The 20,107-nt window shown below is 43.0% G+C and overlaps 1 protein-coding gene across 2 annotated transcripts in view; it reads right to left on the bottom strand.

Annotated features, from left to right (window-relative positions):
* The window catches only part of HMCES (5-hydroxymethylcytosine binding, ES cell specific), a 49,688-nt gene extending 29,899 nt beyond the window's left edge, over nucleotides 1-19,789 (bottom strand). Inside the window, exons 1-3 of one of the 2 annotated variants that reach the window (XM_085624375.1) lie at nucleotides 19,693-19,789; nucleotides 6,478-6,684; nucleotides 3,073-3,216 (exon numbers count right to left, since the gene is read on the bottom strand). In XM_085624375.1, the coding sequence (XP_085480501.1) occupies nucleotides 3,073-3,216; nucleotides 6,478-6,666 (333 nt within the window). In that variant the 5' untranslated portion in view covers nucleotides 6,667-6,684; nucleotides 19,693-19,789. Of the gene's footprint in view, nucleotides 1-3,072; nucleotides 3,217-6,477; nucleotides 6,685-19,484 lie in introns of both variants that reach the window. The other variant, XM_085624374.1, reaches the window with a different exon arrangement.
* Nucleotides 19,790-20,107: the final 318 nt, after the last annotated feature.

Below are 20,107 nucleotides of genomic sequence, written 5' to 3'. Positions count from 1 at the left end.
ACCTTCTGCTTTAGAATCTTAAGAATGGAGGAAAGTATGTAACGGGTGCCTTGGAGGAAGGGGGTGGAATATTATATGAGGACTAAAGGAAGGCTGAATAAAAGAAAGCAGCGAGTCACTATTATTATTTTTTTTAAAGACAGTACAGTTATGTTATGTTAAGTTACATTTCTAACGCGCGCAGATACTACAGGAGTGTCCCGGCGTGAGCCTAGCGAGAGAGGGGAGCAGAATTAGATGAATAGGTGCGTTTTCAGTTTTTTCTTGAACACATTGATGTCCTGAGTGCAACGGAGAGCCTGGGGCAGCGCATTCCAGCAAAGGGCGGCCTTAGTGGTCTGAGAGCTACCGCCCATCGTTTGCAGCCGGAAATGCGGGACTTGAGCCAAAGATTGGGAGGAAGAGCGCAGGTGTCTTATAGGGGTGTAGAAGGGGAACCGTTTCTGAAGATAGCCAGGCCCTGTGGCATACAGAGCACGGTCGGCGATGACTAAGGTCTTGAACCTGACTCTCTCTGTCATAGGAAGCCAGTGTAGAGTGCGAAAATGTTGTTTCACGCTACATCTGGCCGAAATGTTCAGGAGAAGCCTGGCAGCCGCGTTCTGCACTACTTGCAGTTTATTTAACAAGTAACTCGGGACGCCAGCATAAAGCGCATTTGCATAGTCAAACCGAGAAAGAATAAGGACACGGGTGACTGTCTCCTTGGCTGCCTGAGGAAGAAAAGGAAGGAACTTCCTGAGAATTTGTATTAGTCCAAAGCATGTCCCTGCTAGCCTCTTGATCTGGGTTGCGAACAGGAGGTTCTCCTTGAACCAGACCCCCAAGTGCTTGACAGGATTCACAGAGGAGACAGGAAGTACAGAGCCGGATGGCCAAAGTGTTTCCCTGAAGCTGGAGGGGAATTTTCCAAATAAGAGGATATCTGATTTTTCTTCATTGCATTTCAATTCAGCTGCCGCTAACCATCTGAAGACTGCTGTCAAGCACTCTTTGGCGGTAGAGACGGAGCACTCGTCCCTTCCCAAGTGAACAAGAGCTGGGTATCATTGGCGTAAGCGATTACCTTCGCGCCTAAGTCCTCAGCCAATTGAACCAATGGGGTAACGTAAATGTTGAAGAGCTGAGGGCTCATGGGCGAGCCCTGCGGGACTCCTCTGGTAACTTTCTTTGGTGAGGAGGAGAGCGGTGGGAGCCAAACCTGCTGTGTCCGACCCTTCAAACAGGATTCAATCCAGGCCCAGGCACTTCCTGATACCCGGATCTCAGCCACTCGGGTGAGCAGCAGAGCATGGGGGACCGTATTGAATGCCGCCGAGAGGTCTAGCAGAATCAGGGCTGCCCTCCCACCGGCATCCAGGCAGTCTCTGATGGCTTCAGTGATTTCCACCAGCGGTGCTTCAGTACTAAAGAGGCCCTAAAGCCTGACTGGGCGGTATGGAGAAGGCCTTAACTTTCTACAAATTGGGTCAGTTGTCTGCCAACGACTTTCTCGCAAACCTTAGTCATGTAGGGCAGAAGGGAGATCAGCCGGTAATTGGCTGGATACAGGGGGTCAAGTGATGGTTTCTTTAGGAGAGGCAGTATTAATGCCTGCTTCCAAACGACTGGAACAAGCGCTTCCTTGAGGGACATAGAAATATGTCTGTTGACCTCCAGATTAACTATATCAGCCACCTCCGCCATATGTCTAGCAGCGCACGGGTCTGATGGGGAACCAGATTTCAGTTACTTAAGGAGTTTCAGAGAGCTGGGTAGATCTATAGGGGCGAATGTGCTCAACAGGTGGAGGGGCAAGGCTTGAGAGGTTCTACCAGCATAAAAGGTGCCTGAATGAGGCTTGAATAGCGTTAATTTTCTCCATAAAAAAGTGGAGAGCTCCTCGCACCAAGAGGCGGACAAGGGAATTGTGCTGGCTTGTACTCTAGGGGCCAGGAAACTCAGGACTATAGAAAAGATTTCCTTAGAGTTATTGTTAGCTCAGGATTTCAAATGCACCTTGTTACAACATAGATTTATTTAAGGCTCAGAATAGCCAGGAAATCTACCATTTGAGCTCAACAATATTTTATCTGGAAATACATCTGATCACCCTTTAAAGGAGGACAAAAGCATTCATGAACAGCATTCACATTTTCAATGTGCCAAAAACAAAAACTGTCACAATGGCATACTGCACACCCTGGGAAAAATAAGGGCCTCAGTTATGTATAGCTGAATTAGTTTTACATCAGGAGGGCCAGTAATCTGCCTCCCCAACTGAATTTACATTAAGCTGCCACTCACTACCAGTTGCTCCACATTCTTGTACAACGGGACAGTATCTTTGATGAAATGTGGAACTGTGCTTCGTATATATACACCTAAATTAGCTTAACTTATGTTCTACTGAACCCCCATCTTCAGAGAATGTGGGCATGCGGGAAAGGCACATAAAGTAGACTAAAAGATGGGACAGGGCCGAGTGACAGCTTTCCAAGGTCTTGCTAGGACTTCTTTCTCAACATAAATGTGTCCATGAGATTAATTGAATGAACGATCCACCCTGTGCAAGTTGTATTTACCTCATAATGGTCCATAGCAGAGCTGATGCCATATTCATCTGCAACTCCTCAAGAGAAACAAGGAACCAAATAAGGTCTACCAACTTGGGGATTTATTCTGCATTCAAGTTGTTTCTTATTTACTAATTCCAATGTTCATCAAGTAGGACATCTTGGTCCTTATTTAGAGTGCTTTTCCCACTCAATTTATCTATATATATTAATAAAGCAGTAGTCTGCTTGAACACAAATGAACATGCTAGCATTTGCAGGTTTTTGTCAGCAAGTTTGGACATAAGCAACTTTCCACAGCAACTATAGAACTTTCGGTTACAAATTGGTATTGGACATATACGATACCTTTATAGCCTTAATATTGTTTGCATTGACTGTGTTGCACAATAAACCGAAATGCCTCTAAATGTAATAACTTGATGCTTGCGATATCTCAGTGCTATAGGTGTTTAGGTTCTTCCATTTAAATTGATGTATGGTTGCCCTTTTTTGTGTGAATGGTCTTAAAACGTACCTTATACAGGGTTTTCTCCATGATGGTATCACTGCGACAGTTAGATGTACTGTACTGCATTTTGGACGGGTCGCTTTCTCTGAACCAGGAAGGGATAAGGCCCCAACGCATGGCAGCAATAACACGATCAGAAGAGTCTACATCCTTTAAACAAAAGAAAATCACAATAGTGTTCAATTCGTTGAGAAATAGGGTGGTATTGGTACATTAATGTTGGCCAAACTAGCCAAACACAAAACATAAAAAATACTTAAAATTAACCAAATAAACGCTCTGATAAACATTTTGATTTCTAACTGTAAAATCTAAATGCAGCTGAAGTGTGATATTTAGGCCCACAGAAGACATCTGCCTTTTTCTTTAATTTCTAATTGACCATCCCAGCTCCCAGCCCCCCACCCAAAAAATAATATTAGAATACATTTTGAAATAACCTCAAAATCAAACAAAGCAATCTGTTTGTGAGAATAGCATATTATCACAGTTTTCTAGATACTCTCGCTGAGAAAGTGTGAATTTCTCAAAACATGAAGGCAAAACACTACCAACCAACTTGAGTGGCATGCTTCATCATCATCAACATGGCCCTAGAAATATGCCCTGCATTGTGATGGATCTCACATCAAGAATACTAAATTGCAACCCGAAAGCAATTCTTAGACAATTCAAGTTCATAAAAGCAGGTGTTAGACATCTTGTGTGTATGTGTGTATTTGATGGATAGATATATATATATATATATACATATATACATACACACACACACACATATAGATATCATACATAGAGAGAGAGACATTACAACCTGCTAAATCGTAAACAATTTTGAGCTACTAATGGAATTGTTTTTTTTTCTCCGATTGAAGTTTTGCAAATACAGCACACCTTTCTATCTCAGAACAAATACTGAAGTTGCAGAAAGATAATCACAATTAAATATATTTTCACCGATGTGTCTTTTAGATGTAAAGCAGCTGTCTGTTAAAAGATCAACAATGCGTCTTAGCTTCCTTTACTATCAACAGCAAAATATCACAAACTTCAAATAATACTTAACCACATACCTACAAATGTGCTGATTTTCAAACATTTCTTACCACTATTCAGTCTTACTTTCTGAACAACAAACTAACATAGGAAAGGAAACCTTCTGCCAATATGAGTAACCGCAACAAGCCATTCAACTTCTCTAACAGAAAGTAAGAATGCTTTATCGAAGGTTCAAAACTGGCGCCACTCATCGCAGTAATGATGAGTGGCGAAAGCATCACATTCTGGTCATAAACAGACAAGTGTGCAGTAGTAAATAAGTGGTGGGATTATTGCATGGTTGTACTCTAGGCCCACAATGAAATACACTCGCGTTTAGGTTACAGTGAGGAAATACAATGTTAGTTTATGTTTTATTAACAGAACTGGACATTTGCATAAAGTGCTAAATACGACCTCAAAACACCAAGCAAAAGAGGAAGCGATAATAATGACGTTTTGACAAGAGTTTACAGTCACAACTCTCAGTTTCAATCAATTGAAAGTCAATTACAGCGATCTGAGTGTGCCTTGACTTGGACAGCCTCATGTATCAAAGAGGAGAAAATGAGAGCTGCAGTATTACAGGTACAGGTTATTTCTGTCACAGAAAGAGCAATGAAGACATAGAATCGCCTCCTATCATATCTGGTTCAAACAGCAGGTAGGAGATTATAAAACTGAGAAAACAACAGCAGGATACCCTGAATGAACTTGTCAAGAGACTAGAGGATTAATAGAAAAATTCAATATGTCTCTTAGGGCCAGATGTACGAAGCACTCATTGCAAAATACTGGTCTCAATTTGCGACCAGTGTGCTATTATGTGAACCGACCTGTGTACTAATAAGTTTGTTCATAAAATACTAATAAGTAATGGGTAGAATTCGACCTACCTCATGAAAATTAATGAATTGGCTCGCAAACTGCGACCCACTATATATCGCAGCCATCACAGGAATAGTGGCCTACTGATGTCAGCAGACCACCAAGTCTGTGACCGCTTTTAAATAAAGCAATTTTTTTTAATGCAAACTGTTTTCTTCAAAGTAAAACAGAATGTTTAAAAATATACCATTTTTAACTAACATTTTTTAAGAGCAGGCAGTGGCCCCGCGACCACTGCCTACTCCAACAAAAATGTTTTGTAACATTCTCAAAGGGGAGAGGGCTCCATGAAGACCCCTTCCCGTTTGCGAATGGCTTACCACTACATTTGTATGGTTGTAAAGTAGTCATGTTTTGCGGACGAATTTTGCTTGCAAAACAATACATACCATGCTGAATCGGTAATTGCAAGGGACGCACTAAACATTCACCTTCTAAATACCTATTCGGTATGTATACCCACATTGCGATTTAGTAACAGGTTAGCAAATTGCACTTTGGGTTTCCTACATACCAAAGAAATCCCTTTCGCTGTTGCAAATAGCACGATTCTGCGAAACAGACCTTTTGAGAACGCAAAAAGGTGCATAAATCTGGCTCTTACTTCTCAAGTGCTGTAAAATTCAAGTTGTAAAGTAGGAGGAAGTTTTTCTATACCAAAAAGATTGGTTGTGGTTTCATACTACACTGCTTGAACTATGGTCACTGTACTGCTTATTCAGAGCTCTTCTTGTTCCCTAATTGACGCTGTATCCCCATAATCCTCTGGAAATCTTGACAAATAAAGGTTACATAAAAAAAGAAAGAAAGTCACTGGTATTCAGAAAAGAAACCTCAAAGGGACATATGTACTTCTAAATATTTTACATTTAGGTTTCAAAGCATCCAGGAAATGTAACTGAACAATGAGGTTCAAATGGCAGAACACTAGCCAGCGTGAATCCTTGTTTAACAAGTGAGGCACTGCTGTGGAGAACACATCTACCACAAGAACACTTTTTTAAAAATAAAATATAGGTTTCAAAGTTGCATACTGTAATTACTCAGGAACTTGCAATTGTTTATTTAAAGCAAGCATATGGCATTTTCGACGTGGCTTCGGTTGAGGTGTACTGGAATCGAACAGTGAGAATTAAGTGTTGAGGAGAAGGCCCACTTATCAAAGATTTCTGCATGAGTATATGTAACGTACGCCTTCAAATTCATGAGTACATCACACTTGCTGACAAGAAAACATTTGTAAATCGTCCCCATATGTGACAGTACCAGAACATTCACTGTTAGGCTTCGAGTTGTGAAAAATAAGTTAACAAAACAATTAAGAATCAAATTCCAAAGTCTGAATAACTCAGATGGCCATTCTCAAGCAGGGCAGTCCAACTGGCACACAAATCAGAACCTTATTAATGGCATACTAATTTTCCACAAGTACTGGTAACTATTATATTTTCCTAATGCATCAAGCATTTTTGCATTGCACTTTGCTACCTTGTCAAAATGTCTTCCAGAGACAAGAACAGGGTTGTTTGATTGAGGAGCCTTGTTGTAAGAGGGACTGTATTTGTTGGCATCGTCATCTCTCCATTCAGGGCGGCGTCTTCTGCCGTGCACATCTCGGTATGTGCAAGCTTTACTGATGTCATCTGGTGCCAGCGTGCATGCGGTGCGCCCGCACATTTTGCAAATCTTTACAGACTAGTAAAAAACGGAAGAAATGAATAAAATACTAAGTAACTAAGTGAAATCTGTAATGCGTGTATTATTAATTCAAAACATTACTGTTATGTTACAATGTGTATGTGTACGATAGTGTATGCCACACAAAAACACACAAGTCAATCTCCTTTATAATATTACTTTCCTGTAAAACAATTCTACAATCATGTTAGAAGTTTTGAAAAAGCTTGTTTTTCCCTTTTAGGAATTCGGTGTACCAAACAAAGGCTAATTTTATTCAACTTATCAGAATAGAATCTACTTTCCAATTTCACTACTCGTCTGCATAAAGAGAATGATATCGGGTTCAACTAAAAGATGCACTGGCAAAGCCAATAGGTCTCACCTATATGAGATCTATTGGCTTTGCTGATGTCTTTTATCCATGTTGTACAGCAGCGTGGCTGCTTTGCAGCACGGGTAAAGGTTAGTGGCCTGGCACAGAGTGATGTAGAGTACAGAGGCACAGAGTGCAGTGACGCGGAATGAAATGGAGTAGTGGCATAGAGTGGAGTGGCGTGGGGTATCACAGAGTGAAGAGGTGCGGACTGGAATGACGTGGATTGGCACAGAATGGAGAAAATTGGTGGAGTGGAGTAGCACAGAGGGCCGTAGAGGCGCACTGGGAGGAATGGAATGGCATCGAGTTCCGTGGCACGGAGTGGAGTGGCATAGAGCGTAGTGGCGAAGAGCAAAGAGCAAAGTGCATAGACTAGGGATGAGTGGTGTAAACTGGACGGGAGTGGAATGGCGTGATGTAGAATGGAGTAGCTGAAAAAAGAGTGTGTTAGAGTAGTACAGAAATGGGTATAAGTAACCTAAACAAGGAACCAAATTTAAAATCAACACAAAGGTATGAGGCATAAAGTGGATGAATAGCTGAAAGGCCACAAAAATAGGCATGCGGCAACAAGCATCCTGAAGGTGCAAATGTAGTGTTAGTGTGCCATTTATATATTATAAATTCTGAATTCAACCCAGGTAAAATGTGATTTTATTTTAGTTGCAAGAGTAAGCCAAAAGATGAAGAAGTAGATGAAAAATTTCCAAAAATGCGTTTGAAAACTGAACGAATGGAGAAAGCAGCACAAGAACTGAAAACAGAGGAAATGTCCTGAAATGGGTACCTCAATCACAGCACTATCACCGGACGGACATTAATTAAGCTGAATCAACCTGCTCTTGGTCCATGCTCCACAGAAAGAAAAGGAAGTAGTGAATGTCACGCACTGGACAATTAGGTGGCAGCAAAGAAGTGACAATGAAGCTAACGAATGGTATTCAATTGACGGGTTGCCTGTTTTTTATTGTAAATAATACCCCTTGCAAGCGAGAGTGCATGCACTGTTGCATGTGAGGCCTAAAAATAGGCCAATGTACATTAGCTGCACTGACATTACAAAGATTATGCAGCTACTTAGTTATAATAAAAACAACAGAGGTGATTATCATAAGTCAGTGCTCGCTGTATAGAAGATCCTTCGTGGCATATGTATGCATGTGATTGGTCTCTTCAACTCTACTGGGGTGTCAATGATATCACATAATTCTTTCAAGTATGTTTCCTCAATTACAGGGAAGTAAATCACAAGCATTTTAGAATGCTTGTCATATAATTATTAGTGTGTTGTGTATTTACATTATAACGTATAACGAACATTCTTGATATTAAGAAGATTCATGGATTTTCCAGTTAAAGGTAATAATTACTAAGTAATGAGTTAAGTATAGCGCTAGCACCACCCAGTCTGGCTTTCACAGCACTGCGACAGCCAGCATTTCCTTTGGTTGGATCATCTGTCTGAGCATACCATAGAGGGGAGGGTGCAAGTTGGAGGACGCAGGTCTCCCCCACAATTTTAGAGGGAGGACTCCATTCCCTACCAGAGCTTGAAGGAGGATGAGAGGTGTCACCTAGTATCCAAGCTCTGCAGCTGCCTGCATTTACAAACACCATGCAAGAGTAATTTAAGGTTGTAGCCTGGCCAGTTCTCTAAAGCAGGACCGTTTTTTAGGTCTCGGCTCGAAGGCTGCGCTTGCGCAGTCTCGCTCCGAGATTTAATGTTTAGGAGTGGGGCTTTAACCCGCCCCTTTTTTTTACCTCTTCTCCATTGGCTGGCATCCTAAATGCTGGTCAGCCATTGGAGAAGAGGTTTGTCTCTCCAAACAAGCCCCGTCCTTTTCGGATTCTGGGGCGTGTTTTTTCGATTCTTTCTCTCCTCTGGAATGTAAACATTCCAGCCAATGGCAAGAGGAGAGAAAGAAAAACACGCCCCCGATTCCGAAAACGACACTGCGTTTCTCCGAGGCATTTCTGCTTGACCTCTGAGAAAGGCAGTGGTGTGCTCGTCCTCTCGTCCGCTCGTCCTCTCCCCCTGCTCTCAGCTCCCTCGGTGCTCCAGTGTCCGGCTGCTGCTCTGGTCTCCTCCCCTGTCCTCTCAGGCTGTGCACACAAAAAGTAGTTCACTTGTACAATTTTTACAAAAAGCATTCACAAACATTGAAGAAGCATGCTAGTTTCTTTTTGGGATTTGCCAAGGTTTCTTTTTTTTTTTATTAACGAGGGCCCGTTTGTAAGCACTTCTACACGGTTCTTTCAATGTTTGCGAGCAGGCAAATTCTGATATAATGTTTTGGTATTACTTTCATTTCCATGCTTGTGACACATCGGTTGTCTTCACAACCGTCGATCTAATTGAAAACAACATGTATTACTATTAGTACAATGAATAGTATTCAATTTAAAAACTCACGAGATGGAAGACTTCCGTTAGCAATGCCAGGGCTCGAACTCGTGACTAACTGCTCTCACCTGAGGCAAATAATTAGCTGACATAACCAACCAGCTGGCTGTTTATTTTTATTTGTTTATATGCGGGGGAGGGGGTAGCGGGGGTTGGGGGGGTCGTTTCTGGGATAAATAATCAAAGTGCTGTCTGTTTTCTTCATGTCAAACAATCCCCTCCAGACTTTATAAACCTGAATGTTTACTGTTCAAGAAACAACAAAACTATGTATAGGGCGAATAATCTAAATCAGTACGACGTAACCAGGAAGCGAAGGAAAAGAACAGCAGAGCTCAGAAAAACATAAGACACCCACAGTCATGCAGTACCGTGCTGCAGTTCTGTTGGCTGGGAGGGGCTCATAACGCTGAGCAAGAGAGATTGCTTTCACTTCTTTGCAGATGTACACCACTGCTCTTCCTTGCAGGCCAGACAGCCACCTCCATGAAGTCAAATGAGGAACGTAGTGCATTAACGTCCTAATCGTGGGCTCTGATTTCGCTTTCTGTGTGTTCTTTCCAAACAATCGATACAAGTGTGGCTAAAGGTGATTACGAGTTTCCTGACGTTTGCAATCCTAAATTTAAAGGATACATTTAGCATTATGGGGAGCAGCACAGAGCAGATACTCACTGTTCTAGTGTATAAAAGAGCCCGCTTTGTTGAAAACAGGTGCATATCACAAAGTTACCGAGGTCTTCGCCTTAGAAAAATGGTTCTATAGTAAGGTTCAGTTTTGTAAGTCATTATCCCCCTCCCTTAAACGTTCCCACCCCTTTACATTTTTAACTTGCCACTTTGTAACACCTATACTGTTATTAAACTGTTGACCTTTAGCCCCTTCACCCTTTAACCTAAGTCTATTAACATCTAACTATCTAAGTATCTTAAAACTTAAACTTTTAACTTCTTTCTTTCTCCAGGTTTCACTTTATTGCCACCCCCCATTGTCCTGATTCACCTATGTTCACCATAGTCATTTTAATCTAACAACATGGCAACTTAAAGGGCCAAACGCCTTACACCTTTTTCCAGTGACAACATTTACAACCATATTCCCTTGCGCACCTGTGCTCAACAACAACATCCTATGGCTCAACATTAACTGGAAAAATCGAGGAGAATTTATTAGCCTCCCGAGCATCTGCCACCGTGTCACACTACCTAAAATGGCGGCCACTGTCAGGAAAATGGGTGGTTAAATTACTACTAACCAGCCCAATTGACATAGCCCAAAACAGCTGGACTGTCATCTGCCAAACCCACACCTGCCAAGTTTAGATGCCCCCCCCCCCCCCCCCCCAATACCTCATTAGGTTTAACAAACAGTGGATTCACAAAAATGTCTATTTCATGATTTTTTTCTTAAATACATTTGCCATGTTTAAGAGACGGAACAAAATATTTAGGTTAAAATATTTGTCTTTTGCAATAAACTTAAATATAATTTACAAGAGCAGCTGCAATTATTCCACACAACGTTTCAAAAATTTGAGCCCAGGAAAGATTTTGTTTAAAATTTCACACAGAAGGGCCCATGGTGCAAGTACCGAACCTCGAGAGGTGGTGGGGGAGGGGGGGGGGGGGGGGGGGAAGACAGCTGTAGCGGGACCCTTTGGTAGCCCCGATGATCCTCAATTCTGTAATGCCATGCTGTTGGTTTACGTGCCTTCTGATCACTGCTATGTAATGTATGAGATCTTGAGAAAAGTTAATAAAAAAAGATGTTAAAAAAAAAAAAATTGCACACAGAATTTGAGAACATACGAAGCGGACCTCATTGGAGGTCTCCGCAGACCAAATTAAAGGAAATGTAACCTTGCCGTTAATTGCAACTGCACAAACCAACACAGAAAAAAAGACTGGGTCAAGTGATATAAAGCAAATTCACCAAAGTGGGACCACTTAAAATACTTGCGATAATTTACTAGTGCTTCTTAGCACATGTAATTATGGTGTGCAGAAAGATGATGTATGTTTAAGGAAAACAGGCCTCATTTAGGAATTCATCTCATTGCTCGTCATGTATGCTGTATGTGATGTTGGAAACAGGCTCTCTTCATGTTTCCCCTACGGTCCACCAGAACACATAGCATGGATGTGACAATGGGTCAGCTCACTTCTGCCATTAGCTCTCTTACTGTTATGAACAGCATTTTGCCTTATTACATGTGCACTTCTGTCTAAAAGTAGTGTTCTACCGTGCCATAGCCAATGGTCCAATACATTACTTTGACAAGGTTTTTTCCTTACTATTCTTTATCCAGTATTATTTTTTTGTCACACTTGTGTTTAACCTATATCTTCAGGCTACAGTAATTCAAAGTTAGTAGTAATGTTTTTCTATCAAGCATACAGCCAACCCAGTTGGGCAATAGCGGTTCCTTTTAAGGTCTCGGCTCGAAGGCTGCGCTTGCGCAGTCTCGCTCCGAGATTTAATGTTTAGAAGTGGGGCTTTAACCCGCCCCTTTTTTTTTTACCTCTTCTCCATTGGCTGGCCTCAGAAATGCTGGTCAGCCATTGGAGAAGAGGTTTGTCTCTCCAAACAAGCCCCGTCCTTTTCGGATTCGGGGGCGTGTTTTTTCGATTCTCTCTCCTCTGGAATGTAAACATTCCAGCCAATGGCAAGAGGAGAGAAAGAAAAACACGCCCCCGATTCCGAAAACGACACTGCGTTTCTCCGAGGCATTTCTGCTTGACCTCGGAGAAAGGCAGTGGTGTGCTCGTCCTCTCCCCCTGCTCTCGGCTCCCTCGGTGCTCCCGTGTCCGGCTGCTGCTCTGGTCTCCTCCCCCTGTCCTCTCAGGCTGTGCACGTAGGGGAGGAATTCTGAAAAGCCAACCCAAAAAATCAATTAACGAAATTGTTAACAGGTTTGTGAAAAGCCAATATTCATTAGCCTGTTTCTTAAACAGTAAAACATTAATTAGCCTGATCAGCAACACGGGAAGGGGACTCTGGGAAGTTGCCGCCCCTTCGTTTCCTCATCAGTGGCCATCGGTGCGAGGCCAGTTCCCAGCCCATCCGTTCGTTTCCTTAGGCTGGAAGAGCCCACGACCCCCTGCACAACACCTCCCCCTGAACTCGACCGAGGCCTCCGGTCCCTTGACCTTCTCAAATTTCCCTGAGCTGAAAAAGCCTGGGACACGGCAGCCCTGCGCATACCCACCAGTAAATCGAGGACCCCCGCCCCATACAATCGCGCCATGGGTGACTCGCACCCCAGACCAACAAAATTCTAATTCCCTCCAGTTTAGAGACGAACCCATCTAATTGGACTGGGCTCATTGACTTCAGAGCTTGATTCTCATCTCCACCCCGCGTGTATGGTCCTGAGGAGAATCCCCCATTAAAATACTAGGGGTTCGAAACGCGTCGACCTCCGCTTTTGTTTTTCTACATGTTTTTTGTATCTCTCAACACTGGTTTGAATATAACAAAGTGGTGCATCTGTCATTATTCAATTTGAAAAATTTTTAAATTTGAAATAACATTTGTTGTCATGCACCCTCTTTAAAGTTCTTCTCATAACTTACCAGGTTGAGCATTCCTTTGGTCTTTCCAAGCTCTAAAAGGTCTCCGAAGGAAATTGTGTGTGATTGTGTTGTTTTTGGATGAGGAGTGGTGTTTGATTGTTTTTCTAAAATCCCCAGCCTACCCCTTTGGTAGACAAATTTAGTGTAGCCTATTTTCTTGGGTTCTTAATTCTTTTCCATTCATTGTTTGTGTTCACTGTGACAGGTCCTATATTTGTAGACGGCTTCAGATTTTTGTACACACAAAGAATTGTATACAAAATGTATCTGCATTTATTAATACATGCAAAATAATTTAAATAAATACTATTTAGTAGTACCGACGTGGTCGCTTGAGGTTTCTTCAACGTCTCATTTAATGGATTTTGAGTTTCTATCAGTATTGGCATTTTCTTGTTTACTTCCATACAATCGCGCCATCATGACGTGGAGCCTCTCCTTACACATAGACGGATTGGGACCATGTGACCCCTGCACATTCTCGCCCGGAACCCCCGGCCCTGCACATTCCAAAGAGACACGACAACTTGCGACGGGACCTCCACCCCCTACGACATATTCCCTGCATACACGCGCGAGCACGGGATCCCCAGCCCTGCAGTCCCATCCCTACTTCATGAAGAGTGGAGGGACAGACATAGGGGCGGTAGAGAGAGCCATAGAACAAGTAAGCAATGTCAATATCCTGGCGTGCACCTGAGCCCCCTCCCGCACCCACCTCGCGCCCAGTGTTTTCAAGACAATGGTGGCAGCCATTCACCATCCGGACACGTCACCGGCGACAGAACGTGGTATTTTCATGAACAAGTTAATTATTAAATGAGTCACTAGCCTCTGCAGGGGAGGGCAGGCTGGGGGACGCGAGCGGCTTCTCCTCAACTCCCACTGGCAATGTAGCTTGAACAGGTTTACATTTTTCTTTAAAAGAAAAGTGGGTAAATCACTGTTGGGGAGAAATGTTGCTAAGTGGCGGGACACCACGCACGGGGAGTCAATTGCTATTTCAGTCAGCAATAAATAGCTTCTCTAACCATTTTCAAAAACATATGTATTCACTCTGTCGTTAATCAGCAAATGAATTAATCCAATATACTTTTTTCCAAATACTTTCTCTGTTTTCTAGATGAAACTTTTTCGCACTAGCATGGGAGTGGGTGTCATAAGCATCAAATGTAGTGTTTGTACGACTTTAAGGACAAAGGAAAGTCGTGCTAATGTGCTGTCTATTTATTTTTATTGTAGTAGTTTTATATAGAGCGAATTCGACCCGAAGGTATTGAAACGGTTTATATGAGCATCAATTACCTTACATAAAGTCACGCTCATTTTTTTAGGCACGGGAAAATTAAAGTGATTTGCCCAGGATCACAGGATGTGTTGCTGACGCCGATGTCATGTTCCCCAAGTCCAAAGTCTGCAGCTCTGCCCGTTACGTTGCCTCCGCTCTCAGATTCAGATGAATGCATTATGGGAATGTTTCTCATGACCGTTGTTGCTTTATAGAAGGCTGTTTTGAGTAGTGCTCGCTCACCCCCTAAGTTGGAACCGTTTTGCTCGTCCATTAGAAGTCTCGATAACTATTAGACGTTGCGCGATCTTCCCTGGAGCAGAGTTTTGCACACTGGCCAGTTTACTTTTGCCCTGGAAAGAGCGTGTCCTGCTGGGCAGTCAGGGCAGAACTAAAAATAAAAAATGAGTGCCGGTGAGTGCCACCTGCAACCACCGGTTCACATTTACCGGTGTGTGTGTGGTGTCAGTGTTATGCCGTTATGTGTGCTGCGAAATGCACGCATGCGTTGTGGTTGTGTTAACTATTGTGTTAGGATGATTTTGGATATAGAAATGCGTTTAAGCGTTGAGCGCGGTTCCTTATGCCAACGAAGGTGCACTCATATGCACAAATGTGTGTTTGTTGAAGTTTGTGTGCCTTTCTTGTGCGTGCTTGTGAAGCTGTAAGAAAATAAAACTATTAAAGATAATAAAAACCCTAATGTGTATCCGTGCTTTGCAGCGAATGGCTATACCGGTTGTGTTTGTGTATTTAGAGCAGACTATTGTCACGCCATCATAAACTCCTTTTAATAACTCTGTGTGTGTGTGTGGCTCTATTTGTGTGTGGGTTGCTCTATGTGAGTGGCTCTCTGTGTGAGGGTGGCTCTATTTGTGTGTGTGGCTCTGTGTGTGGGTGCAAATGCAATAGGTCTCGCATTTGAGAGTGATTAAGCTATTGACAGTGTAAATAACAATGCCGTTTCTTTAAATCTTTTAAAAACATAAACAAAAATAATGTAATGAGCAATGCCAATAGCTCTAACTTTAACAATGCCGAGACCATTGCATTGTAAATGCTTGTTTTTAATGTCCTTGCTGGTACAAAAATTTAGAAAATTACTTCAGGCCATTTTTTTCCCCATCTTATCAGTACATGTTTTAAACAGTAAATGTAAAGAAAAAACTTTAAAACGTGTTCTGCAGCTGCTTTTATGATGCAGGATCATAAAATGTGAGCAGATGGCCGGTATGTTTCTCTGGCAAGGGTGGCAACCCTGGATAACCTGGCCTTGTAGTGTTTTTAAACCTCCTTCCCACTGGTAGCAGTCCTTTTATTTGTGAGAGCCAAGGGGGGGGAGGGGGTTATCTTAGAACAGTGATACTTAAAAGTACAGCCCGGGGCCGCTTGAGGCCCTCTCGACATTTACATACGGCCCCCCTGGTGAACACTAGCATGATCTGCTGTTTACTTGCTGACCACTAATAATCATAAAAAATGTTAAACAAACCGGTAAGCATTTATTTGCAGGTTAAATGAATCAACTACTGTGGTGTCCTGCACCACTTAACTTTGGTAACCCTGAAAATAAATGCTTGCCTATTTACTTGAATTTTTTTTAGATCTCCCAACACAATCCCTGACCCACCCAGGACCCCATACCGCCACAGAGCAGCCCTCGGTCACACCAAAGACCATACTTTGCGGCCCCTGGGCAAATGTTTACGAGTACCCATGTCTTAGAATGTCTTGAGAAATAACATGACACCATTAACCCTTCTATCGCCTAAAGAACTGCAAATGTGCAGTGCTTTGAAGCTAGACAAAGAAAAAACACAACATAAAACAGACATGCAAATGCACCTCTTGTTAAATTCTCTAAAAACTGTTTAAAATGTAATCCAGAGTTTCACGTTTATTTATAAATAGTGTCCCTTTCAGCCAATTCCCTAAATTATCTACTGAAGAGTGGAAAACGTGTTTTATTTATAAAAAGTGAAACATCTTGAAACATTTTCTTGTCACATTTTTGCATAATTATCTTAACGTGATGCTTTTCTAAAACACAGCTGTTCCACATTATAAGCAAGGAACATTATAATTATTGTGGTGTCTCTTCCTGTAATTTAATTGTGATTTGTGTAATTAATACCCCTGCACACACACACACTATTTTTCTTAGGACTTGTGCCCTTGTAGAGGGAATAGTCTATAGCTGTAACACCAGGGCCTTAAGTGGGATGAAAAAACTGGGGTTCTCTCCGAGGGGCGTGGCCGATGTAATTAAGGGCGTGGCTTAAAAACATGTAAGCTAAAAATCTGTGCTTAGCATAGTGTGCCACCCGACTTGTATTTTGCTGTTTCTGTCATTGCATCCAGATACATGATACAAGTAGAATCATACCTACAAGAAGACCGGACAATTGGCTTTGCCAATGGTTGTTAGTTGCATAAGATAAATAAGCAGCAACTATGGCTTCTATATAATATTGAAAAAAGCTTCCACTTAAAGCTCTGGTGACACTACGACAATGTTGCTGCTCTTGAGTTTCAAAAAGAGGGGAAATCCAGAGAGAAAATGACTCCCTTTAAAGGATTTCCCTTCCCCTACGCTCACCTGGCATGATGTCATGCCGTAACTTCTCCACTGTGAGAAGTGTGGACACGCGCACATCATGTGCCTGCTGTCACTTCCGTCCGGAAAAAAACGGACTGTCTGTGCCAGGGCTCAAAACAGAGCCCAATAGAGACCCGTTTCGAGCCCCCCCCGACCCCCCCCCCCTAAAAAACTGCCGGTGCCCAGACCCGGTGAGACCCGGCCCACTTAAAGCCTTGAGTAACATGGAGTTGTGAATTACAGAACATGAGAAATCTGAAGTGCTAGCAGCGAACTCCCGAACCATAGCGCTGAAAAAAGATTTTCTGTACAAGAGATCTGCTTCACAGTTCTATGCAGGTTAATGTCTAAGTCGCTCACCGTAATGTGGTCAATGAAATGAGTTCTGTGGCATATGCTTCAATGACTCCATGTCAGACGTATAAATAGGCCTCAGGAGATAGGAGGTGCACCTCCTATTTGTATAAAATAATCCCAAGATAACCACACGACCAAACTGCACTACTGGTTAGAGTTTATCAGACCTGCAACACAACCAACACACTTTGCACTCATAAAAGGTGTGGCCACTCACCTATAATAGGTACTAAAAGAAATAAAGAAACCCCTATGACTCCGGCACCTCCTCAACTACAGACCTCTAAGGCTATAAGCAGTGATTGTGAGTCATCACTTATTATTTAATTTCTACAACTGGGTGAGCATTTGGTCTCCTCTACATCATAGCCACAATTTAAAGTAGAAGACTGCTCATTTGCACTTGACAACTAACTGCCTTGCACAGAAGCACACAGCCACGTTATAAAATCCATATGTTTAAAGGGCACCACGGTCTTATTTGTTGGAGCAAAGACGTATGACCACATTTCATAAGAGACCCTCTGGGACAGCAACCTATCTTATCAAAGAACCTAATGCCGCAATCAACCCCATTAGACACACCAAGATCTGAGAAAGCATTCCTTTATCAGGAGTCCTCATTGATGCAAACCATCAACCCCCATAATTTAAGGGGGCAGCTCCTTCCCCTTTAGCCATAGGGGGCTCGAAGGTCAATTTAATTGCACTTTTAAAGACGCCTTTCTGCGCGCCACTGCCGCTTCTTTTTCTGAATGAAAACATTGTACCCAGTTTACATGCAACTGCATTGGGGCCTCGTGTGGGGAGCTTAAACCCCCAGGAAACAAGCTTCTTACGAGTACAAATGGTCCAGGACAGGGTAATCTTTTGAAGCTCGTTAAATGAGGCAGGAAATGCCCAACTTTCAACCTTTTCGCCCTTTGGTGATATTACAACAAAAGAACGTGAAGCTTATGTGAATTGATGATGGTTACAAACATCAGCAGGAAACAAAAGTATTAACATCAAACAGTTGAACACATTTTATTTATACACTAATTTTTTTTTATTTTTTTTTTTAACTTCTTCTGAGTTTTATCCTTTTTTAAAAAAAATATGGCCACTACGCTTTTTGTGTGAAAAAATGTTTACAAAAAGTAAAATTCATTAGACGTTTCGCTTATGGAGTCGGGGGGCAAATGAGTTCCTTTATATATGATTTCATAATAAGCATGATTATTTACAAATGCATTTATTTTTTCAACTAGAGATTGTGATGCCGTGTACTTTTACTGCTTTCCATTCAGACAGAAGTAGATATAGGTGAAGGTGTGGTTTAGATATGAACACCCTGTACACTTAGCTGCCTAGTTTTCCACACATGAGTAGATACTCTAATCTAGCTTTCCTTCTTTCAAGACCGGAAACTGTAGTAAAAATGACACAGTGAACACAAGATTTCACTGCGTCACTTCTACGACGCCACTGCGTCAAAACCTTACGCCTGCTTGATGCAGCACAATAGGAATAGGCATTCCTGAGCACTGCTGGAGTTGCGTTGTGCTTGCAACACAACTCCAGCAATGCGTTACCTTTACGCAAACAGGTGCGCGTCGCATGTCAATCCTTGCGCCGCATTGTAAATGTAACGCACCCATGGTGGCACAAGGTTTTATTGCGTGACGCAATTAAACTGATGCAGCACGGCTAAAATGCAGAGATGCATCAGTTTCTTGTAAATCTGCCCCCTAGAGTGGAGCAGCTCGTCACGCCTGGACCTGGCACTTTGATGGGGGTAGATATGATTACTAGTTGAAAGACAGCAGTTTACCAGAGACACGGAATTCCTGTCCCAGTTTCCAATCCAACAGGGAGTAAGAACCTTAGCGCAAACACCAGTCGCATAAAACTACAGTGCCCAGAATGCACCGTTGCCCTCGGCATTGGGTTGGGGCTAGGATTATGAAAGAGTCGGAGCCGTTCGTCTCCAAGGACTTTCCTCTGTGCGCTAACAGCATGTGGCTCCAGGGATACCGCTGTCTGCTGCTGGGTGGCGGGTAGCCGCCCTCTCAACGCCCATCCCTTCCCAAAGTCCCAAACATTGCGCACTTTCCCATGATGTATGAGTGGGAACAAACTGGCAATCTATGCCGGCCTCCTCCTAGTCTACGGAGGCGGCTGCTCCCAAAGACAGCCGCCTCCGGCTCACGTGTACCATCCCGCCGGGACTTACCCGGACTCTGGCGAGAAGGTGCCTCAGGTGAGGGCGGGCAGCGGAAGCGTGCGGCTTATCACCCAGGGACAAAGCTGCCCTTCCCGCGGGAGGGACTGGGGGACTCACATCTTTCCCTCCCTCAGAAGTGACAGGAAAAAGCGCCCTGAAACCGGTCGCACCGCGGGCGAAGCGCCTTAACGGCCACAGCAGTAACGCTCGTACTTACTCCCGCCACAGGAGGAGACGGACTCTGGTTAGAGGAAAGACCCTGAGCAGCGACGCGTCATCACGTGACCACCAGGGGTGATTACGTCATGCATCCGTGAGTCAACAAGCATGGTGCATGGATTTTTTTTTTGCTGCATATTTATTTCGCGCGAACCCGACCCGAAGGTATTGGAGCGCTTTACATGAGCACCGTTTTTACATTACATATTCAGGCATGGGGAGATTAAGTGATTTGCCCAGAATCACAGGATGTGGACCCGACCCCCAGGCTCCAACCCTGGTTTCCAGCACCAAAATCGGCAGTCTAGCCTACGGACCACATCCTCTCACATCCATCCTCTCTACATCTAACACCAAAAGTCCTGGGACTCAGGAGAAGATGCCTGACTGCCAGGGCCACCAATACCTTGTGG

This window comes from Triturus cristatus, chromosome 9 (assembly GCF_964204655.1).
Source record: "Triturus cristatus chromosome 9, aTriCri1.1, whole genome shotgun sequence".
NCBI classification, from domain to species: domain Eukaryota; kingdom Metazoa; phylum Chordata; class Amphibia; order Caudata; family Salamandridae; genus Triturus; species Triturus cristatus.
The sequence above is the reverse complement of the archived record's forward strand: the minus strand, read 5'-3'. Positions and strand labels throughout refer to the sequence as shown.